This window comes from Amblyomma mixtum, chromosome 2 (genome assembly GCF_055824585.1).
Source record: "Amblyomma mixtum isolate Tamu chromosome 2, ASM5582458v1, whole genome shotgun sequence".
In the NCBI taxonomy this organism is placed as follows: domain Eukaryota; kingdom Metazoa; phylum Arthropoda; class Arachnida; order Ixodida; family Ixodidae; genus Amblyomma; species Amblyomma mixtum.
The window spans coordinates 219,526,647-219,554,359 of record NC_143013.1 but is presented as its reverse complement, the minus strand read 5'-3'; the positions used below and the strand labels follow the sequence as shown (position 1 = coordinate 219,554,359).

The 27,713-nt window shown below is 48.4% G+C and overlaps 1 protein-coding gene across 4 annotated transcripts in view; it reads right to left on the bottom strand.

The window, feature by feature from the left end:
• Positions 1-7,935: 7,935 nt before the first annotated feature.
• Positions 7,936-27,713, bottom strand: part of ssh (Protein phosphatase Slingshot) — a 296,033-nt gene continuing 276,255 nt past the window's right edge. For 3 of the 4 annotated variants that reach the window (XM_089573131.1, XM_089573129.1, XM_089573132.1), the window contains 8 exons: positions 24,564-24,698; positions 24,368-24,427; positions 23,066-23,159; positions 21,471-21,646; positions 20,569-20,715; positions 19,865-20,065; positions 18,503-18,831; positions 7,936-13,552 (listed from right to left, as the gene is read on the bottom strand). In XM_089573131.1, the coding sequence (XP_089429257.1) occupies positions 11,043-13,552; positions 18,503-18,831; positions 19,865-20,065; positions 20,569-20,715; positions 21,471-21,646; positions 23,066-23,159; positions 24,368-24,427; positions 24,564-24,698 (3,652 nt within the window). In that variant the 3' untranslated portion in view covers positions 7,936-11,042. The remainder of the gene's footprint in view (positions 13,553-18,502; positions 18,832-19,864; positions 20,066-20,568; positions 20,716-21,470; positions 21,647-23,065; positions 23,160-24,367; positions 24,428-24,563; positions 24,699-27,713) is intronic. The other variant, XM_089573130.1, reaches the window with a different exon arrangement.

The window sequence follows — 27,713 nt, the reverse complement described above, 5'->3', positions numbered from 1 at the left end:
GATGAACTCACGCGTCGCTATATCTGCACCGCGCGAGACCCACAACCCTACAATAAGGAGTACCGTGGGGAACCGAACGAAGACCTAGACAGAGATTTCACTTCAGAGGAAATCATTGCAGCACTAGCAGATATGCGCCGAGGCACAGCCCCGGGACAAGACAAAATTACTGTCGGACTTCTGGCCAACCTCGGCATGGAGGCTCTGCAGCAACTCACGGATTACATAAACGAATGTTGGCGTACCGGCACCATTCCACAAGCATGGAAAACAGCCAATGTACACTTTATTCCCAAACCCGGCAAGAAAATCAGCTTTGAAAACCTGCGCCCCATATCCCTCACGTCGTGCGCAGGCAAACTCATGGAAAAGGCAGTCCACACCCGTCTCTCCAATTATCTTGAGGACAATGAGCTACTGCCACACACGATGTTTGGATTCCGGGCACACTTGTCCACCCATGATGTGCTTCTGCAAATCAAACGTGAAGTCATTGATCCCGCACGCACAAACAGCAACCGAGCGCTTCTAACACTTGACCTCAAGGGAGCGTTTGACAATGTCAAACACTCCACAATCCTCAACAACCTCCACAGCATGAACTGCGGACAGCGAGCCTACTCGTACATCTGCGATTTCCTTACGGACAGAACCGTCAACATCAGCACCGGCTCAAAACACACAACGCAAGTGAAGATGGGCACGAGAGGCACTCCGCAAGGGGCAGTACTATCCCCACTTCTCTTCAACATTGCACTCCTAAATCTCCCACCTCTTCTCAATCAGGTACAGGGCATACGCCACGCCCTGTACGCTGATGATATAACCATCTGGACAACCACGGGAAGTATGGGAATGTTTGAAGAACAACTACAAACCGCGGCGACAACAGTTCAAAATTATGCCCGGGCGTGTGGACTAACGTGCTCACCCGAAAAATCCGAACTGATAGTCTTCCGTCAACGCAAGAATCAAGACACCATCAATATCCGCGTAGACAACTCACCCATCAAGGAAGTTCAGACCATGAAGATACTGGGTCTGTACATAAATAACAACGGCAACAACCTTCTTGCCCTCCAGAAACTACGGCTCGTGAGCGAGCAAGTCGCCAGGATGATCGCCAGGATAACGACGCGCAAATCGGGGATGCGAGAAGACGATACTCTGCGACTGGTGCAGGCTTTCGTTGTAAGCCGCGTCGTCTACGTAGCGCCCTACCTCCGCCTTAAGAAGCGTGACATCAAAAACCTCGACATCATAATCAGAACTGCCTGCAAGAAGGCCCTGGGACTCCCTCTTGCGACATCGACGGACCGGCTCTTGCGACTGGGTGTGCACAACACGATCGATGAGCTGATATAGGCACACCTTACGGCGCAGGTGGTACGGCTCTCCACAACTCGAACTGGCCGACAAGTCCTGAGTGATTTAAACATCAATTGCCCCCGACAGCTAGACACCAAAACCGACATCCCAGCCTCATGGAGAGGACAACTCAAGGCAGCTCCACTACCCAGGAATATGCACCCCGATTTTCACCAGTCAAGACGACAAGCACGAGCCGAAGCCATGAAAAGACACTACGGCGGGCGCGAGGGCGTGTTCTATGTCGATGCTGCGGGTCCCGAGCAGGGAATGACGGCCGTCGCGGTAGTGCACCAAAATACAACAGTCGACGGACTAGTACTGGCTAGCCAGGACATACTGGCTGCGGAAGAAGTGGCGATTGCTCTAGCTGCAACACACACTAGCTCAATATACATTCTCACAGATTCACAGACAGCGTATCGCAATTACCTCAGGGGCAGGGTCGCACCGCTAGCAGCTAAAATCCTGCAAGATAGCTACATCCGTGGCTACCAACCCACACACAAACACTTAATATGGGTACCAGGTCACCAGGGCATCCCAGGGAACGAGAGCGCACATGCCTCAGCCCGAGCATTTCTCCCCCGGGCACCCAGTGCGGATGCCGTGGAACCTCCTACCCCACTACTAACTTACAATGACATACTTCAGCACTTAAGATTATCCCGTCGGGTCTACCCTCCGCCGGCTAAGACACTAGATAAAGGGGAGGAACAACACCTCCGAAAGCTACAGACCAACACTTACAACAACCCACGAAGACTACATGCCATAGACCCGGAGTCATTTGACTCACAATGCAAATTCTGCGGGGAGAAGGCGGACCTGTACCATATGGTATGGGCCTGCCAACGAAATCAGGCGATCACTGTTAATAACCAGCCAACGCAGGAGGGGTGGGAGGCAGCTCTGTCCAGCTCGGACGGAAAGAGTCAAAAGCAACTCATCGAAAGAGCCCGCACAGCAGCCTACGCCAATGGGGTTCCGGACTGAGAGCTCCAACCACGGCTACAACCTCCTAAACAATTTCATTAAAATATTTTCACCACCACCTGTAGCCTAGATGCTGTCGACAGGCATAGTGGAAGTGCATTGCTGCTGGTCTAGATTATAAGTAATGTCCTCAGGATAAAGATTACTGTATGTGTATCCGCTAAAGATGTGTGCTGCCGCCTGTATCAGGAAACCAAGGCCTATAGTCAGGCCTACCGCCTTTTGCTTTGGCTTCCCCTTTCATTTTGAAACAAATAAACATCAAATCAAACCAATTGGTTTTTATGGTGCATAAGCAGCTAAGGCTATATGAACACAAGATCTCACGGCAAGATGTCACTGCAGTATAGTGCTGGCGGACAGCTAAAGTTCTTGAAACAAAAATTGCAATTTGCTGATGACATTTCCTTCTTTTTGGAAACAAACAACTCGCGATAAGTCTACTATTTCATTCTCTCCTAAAAGCGAGCTGAGGTGTAAAGGCACGTGTTTGTCGTACAATACTGTGAAATGTTTTTTTTCTTAGTTTTTCGAGTTTCCTGCATTTAAATAAAACGTGGTTTACTGGGACCTCTTCGCAACATATAGTTCACAAAGAGGATTTCCTTGGCTAATGAGTATGAAGCTATGTGCAAGATGAATATGTCCGATGCGAAGGCGACACAAGATGACTTCAACAAAGCGTTCCTGCTGTCGAGACGACTTCTGTTCGCCGAGGATCGGCTTTACCAGGTGCAGTCTATTGTTGATTTCATCATCCCAAGTGGACTGTCATTTATTTATTAGTTTACCCTGTACTAGCCCTAAGCAGTCTTTGTGCGGAATATTTACTTTCTCCAGTTTGCTTTGGTGAGCTTGCGCCGCACAAGCATCGGCTCGGGAACCAGCGCAATTTTATTTCTTGGCCAGATGTTTTGGACGTTGCTACGTTGCGGATTATATCCCCTATTAGTGGTTGTACTGCGTTTCTGGAGTGCAGCGCTTCTAGAACGCTTAACTTCCTCTTGTAATATTTTTCTGATTGCGACACAGACATCGTTCGTAGCATTCGGCTGTAAAGCTTGATGAGCTCTGCATCAATCTTATTGTTGTCTCCCAGTTTTTCTGTGCTACAACATGAACATGAAGGGTTGTTTTTGATCAGTCTGCTTAAAATTCTGTGTAATTGTCAAACTTCGTGGCTAGACCACCCATGCCGTTATCTCATGTATCAATAAACCCCTACTGTTCCTTTCCTTAACAACCCAATTCCTCAACAAATGACCTTGAGCCTCCCTTTGTAAATAAACAGCTCATTCATTCATTCATTCATTCATTCATTCATTCATTCATTCATTAAGTGCAAGGTATTCTTATATGATATGTTCCTGTGTGGTTTGTTATGAAATCGTGTCAGGGATAGATCGCATACTGCGGTGAAGCTGTGCCATAAGTGGTTTGGGCTTGTGCGCCGTATACCTGTTAGTGGTTCCAGTAACTCCAGTTCGTAGCATTTATGCTAAGAACGCGTTAGTAATGGCCTAACTGGGTGTGGTTCATTACAGAATATTGTTCTGGACGCCCACTGGCTGACTATGGGGTAGCAGAGGTGCTTTGGAAGCGATTTGCTTGTGACGGCTTTCGGTCCGATCGCTTACCAAGAAGTTGCAGCGCAGAAGGTAATACCTTTTCTACACACCTCGTAATCGTTTCGTACTGACAGCCCTCATTTTTATACAGAACAAAACAATGCGAGTGCGGAGGCATCGGCTCTTCAGGCGTGCATGTTCGCGTTAAATCTGCCTTACTGCTCGCGTTTTTGCATTTGTACTTCGTCCCCATACCAACTACACGTGCAAATACGCTCAGCAGAGTTCTACTCTCTTTCGCCGTTCTTCGGGCACCAACTATCGCATTTCCGCTGCTGGCAACCATGTGGTAGTGCTTGGAAAAATCAAGTGAGAGAAGCGCCCATCCCATGCCACATGCTTTGAAGCAATGTTCAATTAGGGTTTATTCCGACTTTTAAGACGACCGCCATTAAAATAAGGGGCAGAAAGTGTGTACCTCTCTCTACCAACGTCTTCAGATTTCAATGGGACATTATGGACAACTGCGTCCAGTTATTCTTCTGAGTATAAAAATTGATTTTCTGGATCTTTCCGGCTGTTTCCGTTTATCATGCAGCAAAAGACGCATTCATCGGTGAAAAAAAATCACTCAAGTGTCTTCCCGCTAGTCGATTCAAACTGAAGACGTCCCTCCCGAGGAGGACAGATTGTCACCGTATTGAAGTAAATATCGGTGTACAGTGCCCTCTGTGACCCGCGCCAAAAAGTTAGCGTCGACGTATGTATTTTACTTGCGAAATCGGCCAGTGATGGCGGCACATATATTTTTCGTTTCTTGGTCTCTTCTTGGCTTATATAAGCTCGGGTTTCAGTGGCCTACACCCTATCGATACAGGCCAACATATATCTGTCCTCAGTGCACCTTTAAGACGAAAAGTTGACAACATCAGACTGCGTGGTACGCTGCTCCGGGCACAAACCAGCGCTTTGACAACGGGCAAATGAAAACATCCTGGAATTGGCCTGGACAGGACCGAATGCGTCGCTTTGCGTGGTAAGTGCTGTAGACGTCACCGAACACGCAACTGACAAACGTCTACGACACAATCCAGTCTAAATCTCACTAAACAGTAATTCCGGAGACACTCTCATAGAAGACGCAATCTGGATCTCGTTCCCGTCCGTCCGACGTCGTAAGCACTCCTTCACCGTTGGACAGGCGTTCTGGATTGCGTCTTGGCAACACGCATCAAGATGGCCATTCTCTGTCCCAGTCATTGCCGACAGGTAAAGTGCAGTAGACTTCTAGTACATTTTACCCCGGGCTGTTGCAAACCGGTTCCTCCGCTACCGCCGCCTCAAGCCAGCGCCATCTTGAATTCTTTGCTCAAGTAGGGTCCCTAGCTCAAGCGCAGCAACGAGGGGAGCACACAACGGCCCAGCGAGCAATCAGGCGACGGCCAGGGAGCCCACAACATTGCCGTATCCATTTAGGACCCGTTCTAGGGTCCCCATTTGTGGCAAGGAGCAGCCCACACGTTCGCCCTTTGATTTCTGTTTTCTCAGAAAGACAAGCCTGCTCCTTCAAGGGGCTCTAAAATTGGCTCTCGAAAATTACCGAAGACACATTGGAAATTCTAAAGCATGGGCGTCCGGAAGGGCGGGGGGTAATTGGGGGTCGGTTGCCCCCCCCCCCCCCCACCTGGAATTACGGTTATTATTTATGCACTAGTAGAAAACAACTACACAGCTTGATTAGCACGCTTAGGTGATATTATCGAATTTTGCTTACTGAGTTCAATTCTTTGTTAATTAATAAATTCTAATGTTTGTTCTCCAAGCCTAACACTAATATGCTGCTTCTAATTTTTGTTTCATGTGCGCAGTTTAGACCACAAATAGTTCCTTTTGTTGCTAACCTACCGCCTCCCCCATACCCGGCCACCGGGTGCGCCCCCCTGGGAAAAGTTCTGCGGACGCCCTTGTTCTAAAGTGTGCTTGGCGAAAGCCTTGTGGTCAACCCACTGCCGCTTCCCCGAACCGCTTGGCGCGGAATCACTGGGCCGCTTCAGAGCCATGCCTCAATCATTCGACAGCAACGAGACGTCTGGCGAAGGAGCGGCGGTGCAGCTGCAACCGCCGACGCGCGCGCGCTCGTTCTACTGCTACTTTGTGACGTCACGGTTGCTATGCACAGCTGCGCCCCCCACCGGCACGCCGGTTGCTAGGGAGGGGAGGAGATTGGGCCTCTGCGCGGAGAAGCCACAGTTGGCACGATTCCAGCGCACGGGCGGACATCACGAGCATGGACGGACACCGAGAGCATGAGCCATTAAAGGCTTTCGCTTTAAAATTTGAATTTCAGCGTCTTCGTGCCTCTTGTCACCTTCGTGGCTCAACTTTTGCGCACGACTGCGGTTTCTCTGCGGCGTGTAAAAGTGTATTATTTGCTTCACGTGGTCACAACACACTATGTAGTGATTGAGCGATTTTATGTACTCCGCTCAGGTGTTTCAGGCCCCTTTACAGACACCAAAATTCAGTTGCTTGTTTGTAGTGATGTGCAAGACATTACATAGATCACCACGTGGCATTCGTCGACGAACGCTAAATACTTGATCATAACTTTTTGCTCTCACCGCGGCGCACAGCGAGGACTGTTCTCGTTTCATTTTGTGCCGTACCGACCGCCCCATCGAAATTAGACCCCCGAAAACGAAAAAAGCTGATGTACAAAAATGAGCACAAGTGCAGAGACCAAGCGTAAGATGGAGTTGTTGAAAGTTTCCTGCATAAAAAACGCGTGCTCGACGGAAGTGCGTGAGCAAGCATGCCAGCATATTAGGGAGGTTACCCATGTTACGAAAGATGCTGGCCCATCAGACAGTGCTGGCACGCAGTACAGAGTCAATCACACTTGTCTAGAGAGCGCTCTAGTGGTGTGCTGGGGAGCAAATGATGTTAAATCTTATCGCAGCTGCTTTGCTGGCGGTAAGCTGCTGGTGCGTGTGTGGTGCACATGTCTATTAGGCTTCTCCCCAGCGCAAGTATTATCAGTGAAGGTCAATACGTTCTTTAGAATTTCGCATTTCCACCAGACGGCACTGCTCGAGTGACAAGTGTGATAGACATTGTACTGTTCAGGACTGTTCATATCTGCTCCCAGTTACTACAATGGCTTGTTGATTTCTGCTCTGGCAACAAGTGATCCCCCGCGACACCCCGACAACACTGGAAAGGCAACAGATTTCAGTGTGCTGTGCAATATGTCAGCACACCCCAGATGACAAATTAATCCCGAGCCCTCCACAGCGGCGGTGGCTCTCTTCCTTCTTTCACTGCAACCGTTTTCTCACGGCGCTTTTAAGGTATTTAATGTATGCTAGTTACTGCACCTTTTCTTTCCTCTTGACAGATTACCGTTATTCGCTGACAGCATGCCGTGGTGGCCGCAGAGCAGGCATGCGCGCCTACTTACGCCTGTTCCTTCACAAGTTGCTGTTGCAGAAGCCCATTGCATTTCTAAAGGTCTCCGCGGTTTAAACCACAATACCAACAATACGATTCTTCGTCAATGTTCGCATCTTGATCATTACACAGCAGACTGATGGCACTTAACTCTATTTACACAACTACAATCGCTAATGGAACAGTAAAGCAAAGTGACCAATATGCAACTTCGGCCAAGCAATATGCTGACAGCCATAGGACCACAAACTCACATAGACAATCATTTTGCAGACAATCATTTTGGAGATTTCTAAGTCATTGCAATACTATTGCGTACGGAAGAGAAGTCTAAGTAGGCAGTGGCACGGGACAGCGCTTTTGCGCTAGGCCCACAGGCATCATCGCATTGGTCACGTCTAGTTCTTTGTCTTGCCACTGCATGATTCTGACCGATGACAGACAACAAGTGTCTACAGCCGAAGTCACACACAATGCCGCAGCCTCAGTGCAGTATTACTACTACTGTCAGTCCAAAAGCAAGACACAGAGTGGTCATTAAGAAGACAGCACGACAGCTTGCTAAAATCATTTTATTTCAGAAGAACACTCTTCTGCTTGTCTTAAATAATTTCTCTCGGCCTAGCGCACGTACGTCGTACATGTCACCAACTTCCGTCTCTCAAGCATTCATCTCTCGCTCTCAACTTTCGCCAGACGCACGAGACGCACCTTCCTCCTGTTGCTTGCATGCCATGCAGCACATGGAACACGAACGACGAAAAGGGAAACGTCAACAGGAAAAAAAGGGGACAACATCGTAAACGAGTGGGGAAAAAAAAAAGGAACATCGAGGAAGACAACTTGAGGCTGACAACAAGCGCAAAAGTGGGGAAGCTACAACAGCTGCAAACATCGTATGGCACATTTTTCTTTTCTTTCTACTAGGAAAAAAGAAAAGGGCACAGAAACGAGCGCTCCAGTTAGAAATACAGCAAGAATGCATGACAAGATGAATTTGTCACCAGTGCAAAAATGAAAAAAAAAAAAAGCATGGGACAAAATGAAGGTAATGAGAGTGACAAGGAAGATATAAGCGATGATTTCATCTATGGGCAGTGTTCGCTATTAAGGGCCACCTCGTAAACAATAAGCGAGCTATGCTTCAGCTGAAGTGGGAAAGCAAGCCAAAAAGCTCACTGAGTAATGAAATAGGATCAAGCAAGACAATTATGCATGTCTGTTGTTCGTTCCTTTCACTGCAATTAGTTTCTAAACCACCTGCATTACCTCATTGCATGCTCCAGGTAAGCAGTTGTCACCTATTCTTGGCACCTGAAGGTGAGGCATACCAACCAAGCAGATTTCTGCAACCAGCTGTTTCTAAGCATGCTCACATAAATAGTATACAGTTCAGGTATATCCTAAAGAAGAAAAGGCAGGAATCACCTGCTTCAGTCTTTCACTTTCAAAGCCTTGCCAGCAGATAATTATGGTGTACTTATTAACATAACACTGCACTGTTCGTGTTTGATGTTTTGTATCATGGTCAAAGTACAGCTTATGCTGACTTTTGGTACTTTCAAACTTGTACAGGAGGCATCAATCTTGTGACTTTCTCTGCTTTTTTTCATTACCCCAATTTCTGTGCATACAAAGGAGCACCACTCGTACTAAATGGCTGAGACAAAACAGAAGAGACAAAATATGGGCAAATATTTCAGAGAGCCATCAATTCATCCGAGCTGGCTTACAGAGCCTCTGAACAATTCCGAAAAGCACACAAAAAGTGTTAAAGAACAATTCTTAACTCATGACTGTAGCATTCCAGCAAGGAGCTGTCATTAGTGCAATGTGTCCTGTCAAGGAAATTTCTCCGTGCAAGACTGTTTTTTGTTAAAAATACAACTGCCAGTGCAAAGTCAGAACATTGAAAAATTCTCAGCAGCATCATAGCCAGTTTTTTCAGACAGGCTGCATGGTTACGATGCAGCATGTAATGGTAGTTACATGTTTTACACAGCTAAGCAAGAAGAAAGGTATGATAGGGGTAATATGCCGGTAATGTTGAATTAAGATGATGCACCTAAAAAGAAAACGGTCTTCACTAGTGCTTGTAGATGTACTGCTCATAATTAGTGCTTTTGGTTATCTGAAATGCGCAAGATTAGCCCATCCTTAAAAAAAAAAGATACACAGGCACAAACACCAGTATCTACATGTTTCTTGACAGTAGGCCCCTTTCATGAGTAAGGCAAAAGGGACCCCTGAACATCCATATTGATGTGTTGGGTAGAGATTACATTATGCACCCGCAGCAAAATGAGAACCACCTAAACTGCTTGTCATCCAGTGGTAAACCAATCCCTAAGTGTAAATGCTGGCTTTAAAGTATGTACGAGCAGCCCATAATGCATTAGAACAGCCACACACAGAATGTTAAGCAAAGCTCATTATGTCATTAAGGTCCTTGTCTCAGGCACTTATGAAAGCACATGCCACTCACGAAGCAACTGACCAAAAAAAAAATGACAAAAAAAAACACTTGCATCAAAGTGTGCATGCTACTTAATTACTTTGCACAATTCCCATTATTGGTACAAAAAAAATATTTTGGTTCATTCGACAAAGGCTTAAGCGTAATTAAAAGAGACTACCTCACAAGCATTGGCAGGTGTAGATACTGTTTCCGACCAGTGCTACACAGACAAGAACACTGGGAGTGTTGAATCCTTCAGGAATGCAAGGAATACCCTAATAAGTACAGCTGGCAAAGTGCCTGAGACAAGAATCCCTTTATATTGACTGATTTGTTCATAGGCAGTTAAAAGCATTGTCACTTATTATGCATCTGCATTGCACTTGGAGAAGACATTGACTGAGCACGTGAGAAGTTCTCAACACTCGAATTTACAAGGAGTGCTCAGCAAGTAAGGCAAAAGAGTCTCCGAAATCTCAATCACGAGGTGACAGCTGTTGTTTCAAAAGGGCAACTAATAGATGCCTCAGGCCTAAGGCACATTCACAATGACGAGTAGCAGATGTCACGCTCCTTGCCACTGTGAATGCGCCTTCACAGCTTCAGAGAAAACGGGCCTTCAGTAAGGCCATGTCATGCAGCATTTCATAGCTTAAAATCACCGCTCAAAATGTATGGGTGCGTCTGGAGCAAAGCATTGATAAACTCGCTCAAAATGGAGCAGGACGAAGAGAAGGAAGATAGAAGGCTTGTTTGAGACGGGGAGAGAGAGAGAGAGGGTGGCGGGGCACCAAGCGCCCTGACTGAATGCCACCAACAGGTCTGTCCAGCTGGACAGAGAGAAAAGTGGTCACGCACAAGCAACATCTACTCTCGACATGCACAAACGAAAATAACACACACTCATTTCTCTTCTGTACAGCGGTGGTGGAGGCGGGGGACACACACACAACGCGCACACGCACACACACACACCCATGGGAGCTAACAAAGAAGCGCAAACAAGTCTACGTCGCCATCGTTGGGAGAATTTTACAATGTCCACCACACCTACCAGCGCAAGTATTTTTGGGAAATAAGGGCAAGGAACAAGAGAATGGGACAAAAAAAATTTGGGTAAAGGGAAAGGGGTGGGAAACGGGAAAGATGAGGTGTGCACGCATGCACACGCAACAAAGGTTTGCGAGGGGGGGTGAGGATCATCACATGGTGTTGTACAGCGGGTTGGCATGCCTCTGCCGCACGGTCAGTTTGCTCAGTGGGTGAGTTTTGCCCTGCTGCTTGCGCACTTTTCGCTGGAGGCCGCCAGGCAAGGTTGTGGCATTGGTGCCGACGGGCGCAGGTGCCGGCATGGTGGCAATGAGTGCCACAGTGGGGGTGCCCGTGATCAGCGATGGCGGCTGCGGAGGCGGGGCTTCGCCGGCCCGCGGCGGCGCCCTCGCGAGCAGCGCCGTTATGCTGCGGGTTGCCGAGAGCCTCCGGAGTCTGTCGGCGTCGAGGCTCGCGCACCTGCTCGGCGTGGGAGGGGCTGGCACGGCAGCAGGCACCAGCTCAGGCCCGGGTCGGCCCTCCGAGAAGGCGCGGCCTCCACGGAAGGGCTGACCACAGCTGTGCCGCTCGCAGACTGGGGAGTTGGGTGTGCTCGAGCTGCCGCCGCTGCCATTGTTGGGTGGCTCGTGGCCTCCGTCAACGGTGCTCCTTTCAACAATGACCATCCTCTCGGTGATGCCGGATGGCTTGGTCTTGCCGTTGCGCGCCTTGGCCTCAAGCTCTTTGGTGAGCCGCTTGACTACGCCAACTGCAGACTCGTCATCCTCGGGCTGCTGATCTGCGATGCCGAGGGGTGGAGAGTCGCCACCGGTGGCCGGAGCACTGGGAAGCATGGTGCAGCCCAGTTCCTTGATGATTCGTGCTTGCTCTTTCTTGGAGCGACCCGTGCCGTCCCCAACAGGGGGCTTCCGTTCGGCACTGGCTGCAACAGGGGCCGCTGGTGCAGTGCCGCCTCGTAGTGGCTGCAACCCTTCCAACACGGCTCGCTGCTGCCGGACGATGCCCGCTTGGGGCACTTCGCTCGGTTCTAGCGCGGGGGTGACGTCCAGTTCGATGTGTTCCAGGCCTTGACAGGAGCCACGTGTTGGCGAGTAGGCTTCTGGCGGCGTCTTGGGGCAAGGGATGAAGTGCATGGCGTTCGAAATGACCTGGCGTGTCTCGCAGAGGACCTCGTTGACGGCTTCCATCACTGAGGGCGTGCTCATGCTGTGCCTGATTTCAGGACCGGGTGTGAATGCCGGCAGAGGCTGAGCTTCACCGACGCGTGAGCCTGGAATTTTGGGCGGGCTTCGGCCACTCATGCATGGTGGAATAGTCGCTGCAGGAAGGGCGAGAGATCTGGGCCTGTGCTCGCAGCGCAGGCTTTGCGAACGCAGTATCTGCCTGCTGGGGGAGGATGAAGCATCCGGCAGCTGTTCCGGAGGGGTTGAAGGTGTGGAGCGCGTCTGTGACGGGAAAGCACCGCCTTCGAGGCACAGGGCGCGTGCAAAGCTCTTCTCTTCGAGACAAGGTTTCGTCTTGCGAAGCTTGCAGCGTGTCAGCAGCGATCCAGCACGATCCACTGGCACACCAGCGTGCTCTTCGAGGCGCTCCGTCTTCTTTCCGTCAACCTGGAGCTCGGCGACCAGCGGTGACTGCGGCGTCACAACTGTTGCGGCATCCCTCCGCGTCTCCGATGTTGCAGGGCTGCCCTGGCTCTTGGAATCCTCGCCGAAGCCCACCTGGAGCTTGCAGATCTCTGCCAGTGGCCGCGCGGTGCAGGTGGTAGCAGCGTCGTCGGCGTCGCAGTGGGGTGGCAGGGTGTGATGGCGGCCTGCCGGACGGCAGGCCGCCTGACTAGTGGGTGCCACCAGGAGGCCGACATCGGTCGCCGACCTCTGCAGTGCAACGCCCCCGGGCAGGGTGGGCACTCTGTCTTCGACGCTTCGCCTTAGGACAGAGGAGAACGTGGCTTCCTTCGGCGTCGTAGGGGGCGCAGCTTCTGCCGCCACGGGGGGCTCTGGCTCTCGGTCAGAGTCCCCGCCGCCCAGCGTCCATGCAGGAGGCGAAGACTTCACTATCACAGCCGTGTGCTTTGGGGTCAGCGGCTTGGTTTGGGACGCCACAGGCTGCACATCTCGTAGCAGCTCCAGCGACGAGGACTCCCCACCGCCACAGGTTGGTAGGCAGCTGTACACATTCACGGGACTCTCTTCGGTAGAACCGTTCTTTGCGGGACCTCCCAGGAACGCCAGCGGCGGCTTGTTCAACCGCATTGCTGTTGGCACCGCATCAGTGGTGCTGCTCCGGAGAACCTCTGTCTTCCCTACCGGCTTCGTTCCACCCGGTTTTGGGGCCCCCACCTGCGATTCCAGCTCGCAGATGCGGTCCTTGACCGAGGCGACGCGGCGCAGGCCAGGGTCTTCATCGGCAATGGTGGCGACAGCGGGTGGGCACTTCGGTGGTGCCACTGGAGCAGCAGCAGTGACGTTTGCCTTCATTCCGTTGGCTGCAGCGTTCTTTGCATTCTTCTCCTGCTCAGCAGCATGGACCTGCTGAAGCGTTGTTGATGCAGTGTTCATGGTGTTAAGGGGTGGTATGGTGTAGCACAAAGGGTCTGTACCATATCGGGGACGACCCGTCCGCCTTCTAGAGGGTTTTGTCCTTCCAAGAGCGATGGCTGCTGGAACAAAGAAATGTGCAAATGTTAGGCTACGCATAAAAATCGCAAGTAGATGCTCAAAGGGAAACAGGAAAATGATATCAGGTTCTAAACTGCAGCTGTGCAACACTTCCTGCCCAAAGAGGGCAGATTTGGGTCAAGTTTGGTGAGAGAAGTTTCCTAGCTCAAGTTTTTACTAAAACAGTGCACTTGCACGTCATGGCTTGTTCCCTCATAAAATCCAAGACAGACATCCTTGTACTTCATGTGCCTGCCATATGTAAGTATTGCTTGAAGACAGACTGGAATGGGGTCTTTTGGAGAGAGGAAAGCACATGCTGGCCAAGCAACAAATTCATTCCAATCTCTGAACACCCAAAAAAAAAAAAACAGCTCCAATGATTCACTTTGCAGCTGGCTCCTTGGAATCATGAAGTGCAATGTGAACACTGCACCTTGTGAACAATGTGAACACTGCACCTTGTCCTTAAAAAATGACCAATTTTGAGTGTTTTAAAATAAAAATTATTTATTTAGTAAGTGCTAAATGCACTGTGCATTGTAATACATCAAACTGTAGCTTGTTGATCGCACTTCCGAACGAAAAAAAAAAGCCAGAGTTGTGTGCGTGAAACTTTTCAAAACTTTTTTGGTTAAGTACGCTGGTAACACAAAAAAGAACACGAACAAAGCAAAAATAAGTCGCGGCACTGCGCCAGAAATTGATTACAAAAAGATTGAAACAAACAAAACATTGCAAATGTTCTTAGCTATCATTCTTGCGATTTTCAACAGCGTACATAATAATACACTGCACTTTCCGTGGCCTTTCAAGTTAGGCAATGTGACTGCCGTACCGCTAGAGAAAGCAGTCGCATGGGGCCAAGAAGTGGAAGTAGATGTAGGATGTGCTGCACATTACGCTTTTTCCAAGTTATATTTGTTTCTTTTTTATAGCAGACTTGCAGCTCCTACTTTCTCCATTTTTTTTTATCTGTTGACAGTAACAAAAAACAAAAAGAACACTGAAAGCACCCTAAACGGGGGCATGATCTTCCTTGACAACATCGTAATCAAAAATCTGCTGGAGCGTTCGTTACAATACCTCAGCAGGAAGTTGCATCGACCCTAAAGCACCAAAAAAAAACAACTCTCAAAATTTACAAATTGAGCGCACTGCATAAAATACATTGTCAACGGTAAAACGAGACACGTGCGAGCACGCACTGATGCCCCAGGCCTCTGAGAAGGAGTCTCGCAGTCGAGCAATCGAAACCGAAATCCGACCATTCCACGTGGTTGTCTAACTTGCCACTACTGCTCTAAAAAAAAACGAAAAGAAGAGACAGCATTAAGAACTGACAAAAGTGCTCGGCGTAGACTTTCACCTTTAAGGAGCGTGCGGCAAAACGGACGCCACGATCGGCAATCAGCGAACTATGTCCGGTCCAAGTTTCATTTTTCGTGTCATCTCCTTGTGTTGGAAAATGAAAATACAAACTAGAAACCAAAGAAATGGTGTTATAGAAGGAAACTAGGAGATGCAGCTTGTTCAGGAGCGCCGTCTTGAATTTTTGGTGGCAGGTTCAAAGCATCGGTCATGCATGACTGACGGCCTACGGCGCGGTAAAGAAACAGTTAAAGGTGCACTGAAGAGGAATCTGAACTCGTCTTTTTGCCATGGGAACTTGATCTACATGTTCCCAGCATTCTTAGAAACTTCGATTTATTGCCCTGTGCGGCCGATTTCCATAATTAAATCGGATTAACGTCTGGCTCTCGCCTTTTTTTTTTTTTAATTCCCCGCATACAGTGGGAGGAGTAGACCAACGCATGGAGTGCCTTTCAGGCAGTCACGTGGTGACTTTTATTTTGTTTTTTAGGTTTCCGTGAATATATAGATCTAGTCAGAGACTACATAGCTGCAAATTAGGCCCACGGAAATAAAAACATGGGTGGACTCTTTGCTTTCGCCGATCACTACGTATCACTCCACCGATGGCAGAGCGGCAAGCTGCCACGGGACTGGGTGAAAGGTTGGTCGACTCCTCCCACCGTTTGCGAGGAATTAAAAAAAAAAAAAAAAGGCGGGAGCCCGACATTAATCCGATTTAAATTAGGGAAATAGGCCGCACAGGGCAATAATTAAGATTCCAAGAACGCTCGGAACGTGTAGATCGAGTTGCAGCGGTAAAAATACGACATTAGTGAAAACAGCGCGAAAGAAGCCCGAAGGCGAAACGAGGAAGTGACAGGAAAGAGCGCTGTCACTTCCTGTTTTCACTAATGTCAGAATGGACCAACTAGTTCTGCTAGTAAAAATACGAGTTCAGATTCCTCTTCAGTGCACCTTTAAGGGGAGACGCTGGTCTTCAAAACAAAAATTTTTATTACTAAAGATATCATCATAAAATTAGGCGTACACATGTTATTTTTTCTTCCTGTTTTCAGTATATCTCAATTAGTTTCCACATTATAGGAGAATAACTGAAGCCTAATTGGTTAATTTCTTACGGGTCATTAAGACACTTCCCCTCAATATTTTTCGCTTGCAATTGTAATGGTGCTGCAGTCAAAGACCTGCCATCTGGAGCTATGCTATCTATATTATTGTTGAGGTACACCATATAAAAATGTTCAGCTATGTCCAAGCATCATAATTATAAAATATAAACAAACATTATTGTTCACAAAATTAGACATGTTCAACTAAACCATAAAAAAAATAGCGCAGCTCCATAGTCTAGTTCTTTCTGAATTCAACGGTACAGACAAGGCTGAAGTTTGACACAGGTGGCGCTGCGGTCGGCAGCAACTAGGGGTATAGGCAAAAACGCGACGCTCCCTTCGAAACCTACTTGCGTATACGAACATTTAAAATTGTAAGCATTGCTTGTTGTTAGAAACAGTCTTGTCGATGGCCCCCGAATAGTTATGTGCTTTTTCCGCCTTTCTGCAGATAAAATTATCAAGCGAAGCGCTGCATTGGCTTTGCTCCCTGCTCCTAGTTGGCAGCAAGTAAGAGCGCGGCCACGACGGGCGACTACGCTGACTGATTACAGCTAGTGCAAGAAGTAGGATGACGCAAAGCAACTTTTCAACACAGATGGCTTACATCGGGGATGTGGTCGCGGGAAGCAACGGACACGAAGTACTGCCGCATTTTGCTCTGAATTCACCATTTCTGCGCTGCGGAAGCGTGAAATATGTTGATTTTTTTAGTGGTTTAAAGGGACACTGAGGAGAAATTGAAGTTGGCTTGTATCGGCAGAATACCAGCTCCTGATTACAGAAACGCCACTCATACTGACAACATAGCTCTTGTAACGTAGAAAAGAGCAAGAACCAAAATACAGGTATCGCCGCCACAGGCCAAACTCGCAAGTACAAGCGTGATGACGTCATAGGACAAAGCAGTGTTGCTAGAACCAATTGTTCTAGCAACTCTAGGACCCGAGAAGCCACAAATCACAGAGGCGCAGCCAATGCATGCGCAAATCTCTTTGACGTCGCCAGATGGCGCCACGTGCCCGGCAGCTACGCGCGCGCCTGAAGCATCGGGACCAATCAGCGCCTGCTCACCGGCGTTAGGGGGGCTCCCGGTATTCCGCTGCGGTAACAAGGTAACAAGTTACACGGTATGCTATAGGTGTCTATTTGCGAGAACTTCGTTGACGACTTCGAGAACGAGATCCATCGTAACGCTGGCAAAACGCCAGTGCAAACGTAAACGAAGCGACTGTAGCGACAGCCGCAATAGCCAATAGATGCCTTCAACGTGCGGCCGGAGGTAGCTTTCGTTTCGGCTGCTGCCAGGCCGCACTGCTGGCCGTCAGAAATCACGGAGTCTGCGTTACGTCATGTTCACGTCATGTTTCACGTCACTTAGTCCTGTGTCATCATAGGAGAATCCCAAGTTTGAATCAGAGCGGCGGGAAAAACATTTCCAACTTCGAATCCAAATTTCTTAGAAATAAATGCATCTTTCGCTGCCGGCCAAGTGGCAACAAAACCATGACATGCCGAAGTATCGGATTTTGCTATAAAAATAATATTAATAGTGCTCTCCTCAGTGTCCCTTTAAGGTCGAATTAGACCTTGAAACACTGTAAGCAGGCACTTTAGAGTGTACTGAACCCGAAGATGCCATCTTTGCAAAACAGAAATTTCCGCGAGGTTTTTACAATTTCAAGACCCGTGTCCCCCTTAAAGTGAACCAAGGTAAATGATAATTTAAAACCCACTGCATCCACCATGTTGCAAGGTGCAACCTTCCGACTAGACGCCACCTGCAGTGGTGAAACTGACAGTATGGTTTTTGTAGTAGCTTTTGTAGCAGAAGAAACTGCAATTTTCAGCAGCAATTAAAGGTTTTGTAGCAGAAAAAATTGTGTTAAATATGCTTCAGTAGCAGAGAAAAGTTTTGCATTCTACATCAAAAATTGCAGTGCTTGCAGCATATGAAAAAAGGAGCTGTAGAAAAATTTTGCCTTTCAGAGCCAGCCAGTTCTGATGCTCACGGGTATCGCGTAATGCAAAACATCAAAACTCCCAGACCAAAATGCTGCCATTACAGAGCTCTTTCTTTAAGACAAACCCCAAAATCCAGCCTGCATGTCACCCTAACAGTTATTACACTGTTTTGATTAGCCTTTGTTCGTCTTTTGTTCACCTGTGGAGTGAGAGATGAGGATTACAAACAACAGCACCTTGTTGGTGCAGCTCACACCCACAGGCAAAGCCACAACCATCATATTGTAACGTTGGTAATAAGCGGCCGAGGGTCAACAGCGGCGTAGCCCAGGACGTGCGCTTCCAGAACACTTCCATGCACACACTTCCTCCCTCGATAGGTGCTTTCGTCTGCACGAGCACTGCCGTCATTAGCAATGATGTTTTTTGAAGCTTGACATGAGAACACATTTGCCGCACATCCTGAAAGAATGGAAATGGCAAAAAAATGCTTCTCACAGTGCATTGGGCTGGGCATGCCGTCCGAGTTGTTGTTGCTGTTGTTGGCAGCGAAGAAAGCGTCCGAAGCGAGGTCATCCGGAGACCACGACTTCGGTCGGCTCACGCTACCAGGGACCAGTAGGCTGGAGCCGCTGCTGCTGTTGCTACCGGGTCTCAAGGGGCCACTGCCATCTGTCACTGAGCCGCGTCCCCCAGTGACACTGCCCATGTGCAGCGCCTGCGACGCTGTCGCTCGGCAGTCGCGCCGGCCTCCGCTGCGGTCAGGCTGCTCGTCCTTGAGGTTTGTCTCGGACTTGGAACGCCAGATACTGTTGTGCCTCTGCTTGCTGCAAGAGAAAGATGGACACTGCTCTTTACCAACGGACAAAAAGACAGATTTTTGCTGGAGTGTTTAAAACCACCAACGTGCTACTCTCTTGTGGAAACTGGGCTAGAAGAGAGAAAAGACATGAAATTTCAATGTAACTTTTCACATTCTGATACAGAAGCTCTTTCAAGGGGTACAATGCAGGGCATTAGAAAAAAAGTTCAAAGCTTTATACGAGTTCAAAAGGGAGGAAAAAAAATGGCTGAGGCTTCGTTTAGATTAAGCCTAGTCAGATGCGAAGCATATTGTCGCCGAGTTGCATATCGAGCATGCCGCTTGGCTAGACGTTCTTCACGCTCTTCATCAGTCTCTGTAGCACGCCGCAACTTTTGCTTCTCATTCCAACGAGCAGCCCAGTCTCCAGGAGGCATCTCTATCCCGTGTACGCCTAGCAGAGGCAGGCGCACCCCCTTGTATACCGCCGCTCCAGCATCACGTGTTCACTACAGCGCACCTAGCGGCAGAAGCAGGAAACACATTGGTCGCGACGCCTCGCGCGACGGCACGAGCTGGGCCCCCGTTTCTCATCTGCTGTGACATCACACACCACGTGGTCATCCTTGGTCACGCTGCCTCGCGCGACGGCGCGAGTTGGGCCCCCGTTTTTCATCTGCTGTCATGTCACGCATCACGTGGTATGACATGGAGGTCACGAAAGGTCAATGGTAACGACACCGCCGCGCTCGAGGAGCTGGGTTGGGCTATTTTAGTATACTTCGCATAAAAGGACCCAATATGTATTGCATTGTCAGTGGTGTATGAGCAGCTCAGGTATTTCGGAGGGGAGGGGTTGGATGAAAGGAGGGGTTGACTTTTCCGCTGCACTCAGTTGCTAACACTTCAAGCAGAGCTCCAAGCATCCCAGCCACCCACCATGACAAACAAAGGTGCAAAGGAAAAATGTTGTTCGGAGTGCTGTGCACGCAGTGGGTGGAGATAAAACAACAGACTGCTTTTGGCAGCCAAATAGCACACAAAGAAAGGGCACACACCTTGCATGCAGGATGCCCTGGTAGGTCTCGAGCTGCTTGAGGAATCCCGAATTTGGCTTGATGCAGCTGCGGCGAGTCTTGACAAAGTCGAGAGCCTGCCGCAAGTCCCAGCCGTAGGCCTTCATCACGTACGCGATGACGACCGAGGCCGAGCGGCTGATGCCCATCTTGCAGTGCACCAGAACTTTGGAGCCCTGCTCTCTGTTGGGGACAGGCAAGGGTGCATTTTTTTAGGGCTTGGCCCATCACTATGTTTTGCTTTGCAATGTTTTGCATTGCAGTCTTAGTGCTAACTAAGTGCCCTAACTAAGAATGTCCACTGCGAGGGTTCAAAGAACAGGACAAATGATAATCCAGTCAAACATCAAACTGCACTGAACAGTCCAGTGCATACTGCTAACAAATTTTTCATGCCACAGATTCACAAACAACCCTACGATGGTGTCAGCTTGATGCAAAACACGCTACTGACAAGCAAACAAGAGGGCTCAAACACGTAAGCCAGCCCAGACACTACATAACCACACACAACTGGCAATGCTGTAATGTGCTCCTGCACCATTTCAGCTGCTTTCTTTCGAGCGAAACAAGTTTGGTCAAACGACTGTTCTCTCTTTGTGACCCAAACCTTTAGCTTCATAACTAGATGCAGAATGCGACAGAGACAGAATGCGTGAAGACGTGAGGTAAAAAAAAAAACTTACTTGGCTTGCGCTATATACTTGTAGGTCTTATCCCAGTGTTTGAGCATTTCTGTTGTCTCATCATCATAGACACGAATGTTGAAGTAGTCAAAGAGACCTGGGTAGAAGTTGTCAATTTCCCTTGTCACGTTGAGGATGTGACCAACCCTGCGTAAAAAATGCAACGAAGGGGTGAAAAATAACACCATCAAAAATGATACTTCCTCTAGCTGTTGGACTTTACGATCACGACCAATATCAAGAGGCTGGATTATAAACAAGGCACCAACGGTTATCTGGCCACTAAGCAGCAATACTTAGTACTACTCCATTCCCAATGATTATTCTCAGTCAAGCTTCCTACATCTGGCATACTCATTTGCTGCAGATGTTAGCAGTTCTGCGGAATGCCAAAGCCCACTTTAAAATGCACGTCAAATGCAGTTGCACCAACCCATTCCAGTGGTTTATTTTTCTTAAGGAATCTGTCATGTTACAAAGTGAAATGCACTATTTATAGGCGGTTTAACATTTCCCTGCAATGAAGTCATGCCTCAATATCAGCAAGAACCAAACGTAAATACCAGGCCATTTCTCCAGAAGTTTAAACTTTGAGTGAAGTTTTGGCTTGCTAGGCAATTGTGCAGCTATGCAAGGTCCAGTCCTCTATTACGAAGGGAAAATTTCTTCGCCAGATTAAAATTTTTTGGCCGAATTATGACCTACAGGCTAGGCAAAAGCTGTCGGCTGTAGGAGCTGCTATATTCTATGCTACACAGCCGGTCGAACAGAAAGAAAGGCTCAATTGAGAGCACACATTATCTCTCCTGCCCAGCACCAAAACTCGCAACCATAAATGAGAATAAATAGTGCGGCACTTCACCATATAGCTAAACACACTGCAGAGGGGAAACGCCGCTTACCCCTTGTCTTTGAGCTCCTCGAGATTTGAGGCATTCCACTCGGAGCCAAGGTAGAGGTACTCGAGGATCTCAGTGGCCGCATCCATCTGACCCAGGATGGTGAGCATCTCCTGGTCGATGAAGGACTTGAACTGCTGCAGGCTCATGTCCAGCTCCTCCTCGAGCCGAGACCGCATCTGGGCAAGCACACAAGCATCCGCGCATGCAGTCGTGTGAAGGCTGCTGCTCCTCACACCACTAACTTCACTCATGGCTCACAACACACGCTGCAGAAGTCCAGGAAAGACCCCTTCAGAGACACTGGACGAGGACACGCGCATCAATCACTGGAGCATGTGGCCCTCCATAGACCAGTGTAGTAAGCAAAACAATCACCAGAGCATGCGGCTGAATATGCATGCCCCCTCCATAGACCAGTGTGGTAAGCAAAACATTTGCTTGACCTTGTTGCAAAAAGTAAAGGAAGCAGCTCACCAGCAGAAGATGACCTCAGAGGCAAGACCATAACTGGCATATTTGGCTGTGGGGAAATGCCCTTTGATGTAACATTTTTCGCAAACGGGGAGAGGTTTACTAAGTTCACACAGAAGCAAGAGAGAATGGGCCTTTTGAAACCAAGTCTTCCAAAAGATCAGTCTGTGCAAAGGATGCTTTTACAGAGGCAGTACATGGGTGAACCACCATACGCTGAGATACCAGCAGCCATCAGTGCCGAACAAGTCAATCGAGCCATATGGTGATACAGACAGCATAGGTGACTTCATCCTTGGAGACTTTCTTTAATTTCCAATGCTGTCTTTTTGATATGGCACTCCTTTTGAATATAATCTTTTGTTCCGAGACTGTTTTCTTTACTTCTGTTTGACATGTTTGAACTATGCAGTGTGTTTCTCATCACTGCCACACTCAATAATGAAAAACTGTAGATGTAAAAATCTGGACACAGAAATGGTGAAAGCAGCTGCCTGCCAGAAGAACTGTGGGAGCCTCATCAAGTGTAACTGCTTTTATTACCACCCGTTCCAATGTTATGCAAATAGAGTAAAAAAACACACAACTGTTATCATTATAATCATTGCTATTATTTGCAACTGCTGTCATTGCATTTCTTTCAGCTAAAATGGAAAACAGTTCAATAAAAAAAAGCCAGTTTCTCCTAATCTCAAATCCCAAAGTAGGAATAACCAACAGAAACAACAGGCTAAACTAGGCTGCGGCTTAACTGAAACATTCGATGAGAGCTATCATGCCCATTTCCTCCCGTTCTCTTATTTCACTCTTTTCTTGTTTCTCTTCTTCATCCTTTCCTTCTTTCACCCTTGGCTTGGCTTGGGCCTTGGTTTGGCTAGCCCTGGCTTGGCACCGATCCGCCTGGGCCAAGCCAGGCCAACTACAGCTATTACAATTACAACACGTTCCAGTACACATGACGACTCGGGGTGGGCTACCATAAATCCTAGCCACAAAAACCGCAACAGTGGGTCAAACCACTGCAATGGTCTCGGCTGTCTAAGGCACACCAACGGAGTACCGTTGCGAAAGATTACTACACATGTAAATTTCTTAGCGAGCGCGAAGCAAGAGAGAAAACTCACGAATTTACTGGTGACTTCATCCAGATCGACGGACATCATGAGCTCTTTCAGCTTGCTCCTGATTAGCGCTTCTGTCTCTTCCTTTTGCGTTGGCCTGAAAAAAATATATAAAGAAATGGAAATGAATGAATTTAAAAAGTCTTTATATAAAAAAAAAGAATGAGAAGCAGCATGTTCACCAATAACTCACGGCTGCTGCAAGATACGAGACAAAATACATGAAGCTGCTTCCATAATAAGCCATCGCGGTGGCGAAATGAGCCCTGCAAAGCTGTGTGTACCACATCAAGCCAAATACTGAAAACCTGTTCTGATCATGACAATAGTTAAATGCACTTTGTTTAATCCTTTGACATGTTGTGCACACAAGTGTGTACAAAGTGACCCCTCCGCTTTTTCTGAGAGCCGGCTGCACCTAGCAATGATTTTTTTTTGTTTCAGATGAAGTTCACGTCATATCGCAAATAAGCTGGTATTTCATGTCATATAGCTAACGAAGTAAGCAATATTTGCAGTGAGCGTGGCAGCATCTAGCCAGCTATTTTTGAACAAACAGAATTGGCCACGTAGTACCACCATTTCTTTTTTGCAATTTCAAGAATAAAGTCCACCTTCGAAATTGAAATTACTTTCACGGTCTTTTGGGTGTTTACTTCACAAGTCGCGGCATTCCGATGTTGCTGTTTTCATTCATTCATTCATTCATTCATTCATTCATTCATTCATTCATTCATTCATTCATTCATTCGTTTTTTCATTCATTCATTCATTCATTCATTCGTTTTTTCATTCATTCATTCATTCATTCATTCATTCATTCATTCATTCATTCATTCATTCATTCATTCCTTTTCATCTAATGACACTTTGTACGAAATTCTACACATCCCTGCAAAAAACCAACCGCTAGTATTCAGCGCTGGAAAACTAATTAATTGTCTTTCTGAAAGCCGGAATATATTATTTAGGCGAAAAAAATATTTCATTTCGATGGAAACAAAAAAATGGCGAGTCAAAGGGTTAAGCAGCGAATATTAACCAACTGCAGTAGGGGGCAGAAATATTTCGCGGAGTTCGTTAAATGTGGTTTCACCGCACCAACCCGAGGCCCGGCAGTGAAGGCGACCCACTCAATGTAATCTTCGTCCGGCTGTCAATCATCTCAGAAAATGAGCTTCGCAGTACACTGTGCGCCCAAACTGTAATGCGCGCCTACACTGGCACTCGATGAGCAGAGCGCTGGCCTCGCTACTGCGTTCGCATGTGACCAATAACGGGAAAAGAGATCACAGTGGCACTTACCGTGAGCGATCAAAGTCCGGCGTCGGAGGCCTTCTGGACACCAGGTCGTCCATCGCGTGCCTTTCGGAGAACAAGGAAAGAAAGAGAAAGCGGACAGACATCAGTTTCACCGGAAGGACATTGGTTTCACTAAGAAGGAGCACGTGACACGAAGTAAGCGGTCAAAGCGTGATCGCTGTGCGAGACAAGAACGCACCATTCGTTGAGGCAGGACTGGTCCGACTGGATCCTTTCGGCATAGTACTGCACCCACTGGTGGGTCCCGCCGCCCTGGAAATAGTTGAACTCCCGGGCCTTGGCACACGCCTTGTGCAGTGACTGGAGCGCAGACCTGGGCCAAACGCAGATACACGCGCGTTGTTCTACACTCTTCACACAGTTGTTGCCGCACAGCCCAAAAGAGTCACAGAAAGCCGGTTATGACACAGCAAAGAAAAAAAAATGAAAACTCGTTTACAGGAAAGGAAATGGCGCAGTATCTGTCTCACATATCTCGGTGGACGCCCGAACCACTAAGGGAAGGGATCAAGGGCGTCCGCAGAACTTTTTCCGGTGGGGGGGGGGGGGGGGGCACCCGATGTCCGAGGATGGGGGAGGCGGTAGGTTTGTAGTTGTTTTCTACCAGGGCATAAATAATATCCGTAATTCCAGGAGGGGGGGGGGGGGGGGGGGGCAACCCCCCCCCCCTTTCCCCCCTTCCGGACGCCCATGGAAGGGATAAAGGAGGGAGTGAAAGAAGAAGAGGTGCCGTCGGAATAAACGTAACAGGGCACTGAGGAAACCGCATTGGAGTAATGCGAAAGCACTCATGCCTCTTCTTCGCCTCTAATTGCTCCTCTTTGCCTCTATGCCGATTGTGACGTCGCGTCTGGCAATCGAATCACATGACCCACCTTAAACCATAGTTAATAAAAAAAATAATAATGCACCTTACTATATAGTTAGTTTGCATTATATTCGCAATTAATTTATTTCATTCACACTTAATTCCCTCAATCCACAATTAATTTACTGCAATTCACCTTTAATTAATTGCAATGTATCATTAAGTAGCATTATACCCACATTAATCTACCTTAATTCACTCTAATGCACCTTAATTCATCTTCATTTACTACTAGCGTTTCTATAATTTGTTACTGATTAGATTTCGATGAACTCCAAAGCCCCCATCGTTTCACATTCATTTAGGACATACAAATTTCCGCCGCGAGTTGGCTCCGCCCATCTTTCTTTCCGGTCACGTGGCCCAATCACGTGGTAGGTCACATGGTACGACATTTCCGACGATTCGCCTCCGCGGTGGCTCAATGGTTATGGTGCTCGACTGCTGACCCGAAAGACGCGGGTTCGATCCCGGCCGCGGCGGTTGAATTCCTTTGGAGGAGAAATTCTAGAGGCCCGTGTGCTGTGCGATGTCAGTGCACGTTAAAGAACCCCAGGTGGTCGAAATTTCCGGAGCCCTCCACTACGGCGTCTCTCATAGCCTTAGTCGCTTTGGGACGTTAAACCCCATAAACCAACCATTTCCAACGATTCAAATATCGCGGCACTCGCCCCTCGACAACGTCCACTTTTGGTCGCTTCTTTGGCTCTAATTAGTTAACTAATGACCCGATTGGTGCCACAATTTTTGCCCGGCAGCCTCACATCCGCCCCTTCGATTACAACCACTTTTTAGAAGATATCTATTTACAGTTCCCCGCAACTGCTGCCGACACGTTATTTGCGGACACAAACCCGCCGACATAGCCTCCATCGAAACGCGGCCGCCGCGGTCGGGTTCGAGCCCAGGTACTCCAGCAGCCGAGCGTCCCACACCTCCTATAGGTTTTCCCGAAAGGGCGCTGAATTTCAATTGACTTTTGCACAATCTTTGGTTATGAGGAGCCTACACTAAACAGGCATGCTTTATTCAAATATTCAAAGGAATAGTGTTGGTCAAACGTTTAGGGGAATCCCCTAAACATTTGACCAACACTGTTCCCACTTCGAGTTATTGATCAATTCGCTCTCGCCCTACCATAAGCTTGCCGTCCCGGTTAGCTCAGTTGGTAGAGCGACTGCTCCGGTGTAGCGGTGGTCTCGGGTCCGAACCCCGGACCAGGACGAATTTTTTTAACTACGAAGTTTCTAAGAAAGCTGTATAGCTTTCCTTTGTAGCCGTATGGCTGCGCTTGGGTGGATGCCATGGGCGTCCGGAAGGGGGGGCGGTTGCACCCCCCTGGAATTGCATATATTATTTATGCACTAGTAGAAGACAACTACACAGCTTGATTAGCACATTTAGGTGATATTAACTTATCGGATTTTGCTTACTGAGTTCAATTCTTTGTTCATTCATAAATTCTGATGTTTGTTCTCCAAGCCTAGCACTACTTTGCTGCTTCTAATTTTTATTTCATGTGCGCAGTTCAGGCCACAAATAGTTCCTTTTTGGTGCTAACCTACCGCCTTCCCCCTACCCGGCCATCGGGTGCCCCCCCCTGGAAAAAGTTCCGCGGACGCCCCTGGTGGATGCCAATGAGTAATTACTCCTTTATTCAAAGGAATAGGTCCCTCAGGGACGAGACCGCAACAGGGAATGCAGCCTGGAAAGCGAAAACTGCGAACAGAAAATTGCACAATACACAGGCATGCCCACACCTGCCTTCCCGTCAGATGACGAACTGGAAGGCGCCACACAGTGCAGACTTGCCCCACAAAGATTGCATGCCGTCTACACCACTTTCGAAAATCAGTTCAGCACCGCGTATATCCGGGGTAAAAGTGCTACTCAGCGGTATTTCGGCGGACCTCTGCCACTTCTATAATAGGGCGTATAGGTCACTACATCTGGGCCTACGCTAATCTGAACGGCGACGAGGCGCTCAACCAGTATGTGTCCTTGACCGTGGTCCCGCGGTGTGCGTCCGCGCCGTGCATTGCGCGTCCTTGATCGGCTATCCCAGCGACTGCCTGATTGAACCAAAGGGAGACACGCGAAGGTCAGACGAGCGACGCCATCTTGCGCAAAGCCCGGGCGAGAGTTTCCATGAGCTACGGACGCGTCGGATCAGCGGGGCTGCGAGCGAGGAGCCCTCTGAATCTCATTAGCACTTCGCAAGCGCGTGCGCTGGAATTTTACACGCCTCTGCTCGACAAGGCGCCACGTGAAGACGGATAGAACGTGGAGCCGTAGCCGAGAAGCAACTGCGGGAAGACACTATAATGAAGTGGTTAATGCGCGGGCGTGGCTGTGTCCAATGGGCGGCGGCTACGCCAAGAACGCGCGCGATGTTTTCCGGATCACGTGCGCGTATACGGTTGTGCTCCGCAGAGATTCTGAGCAGCCCGACAATGAACA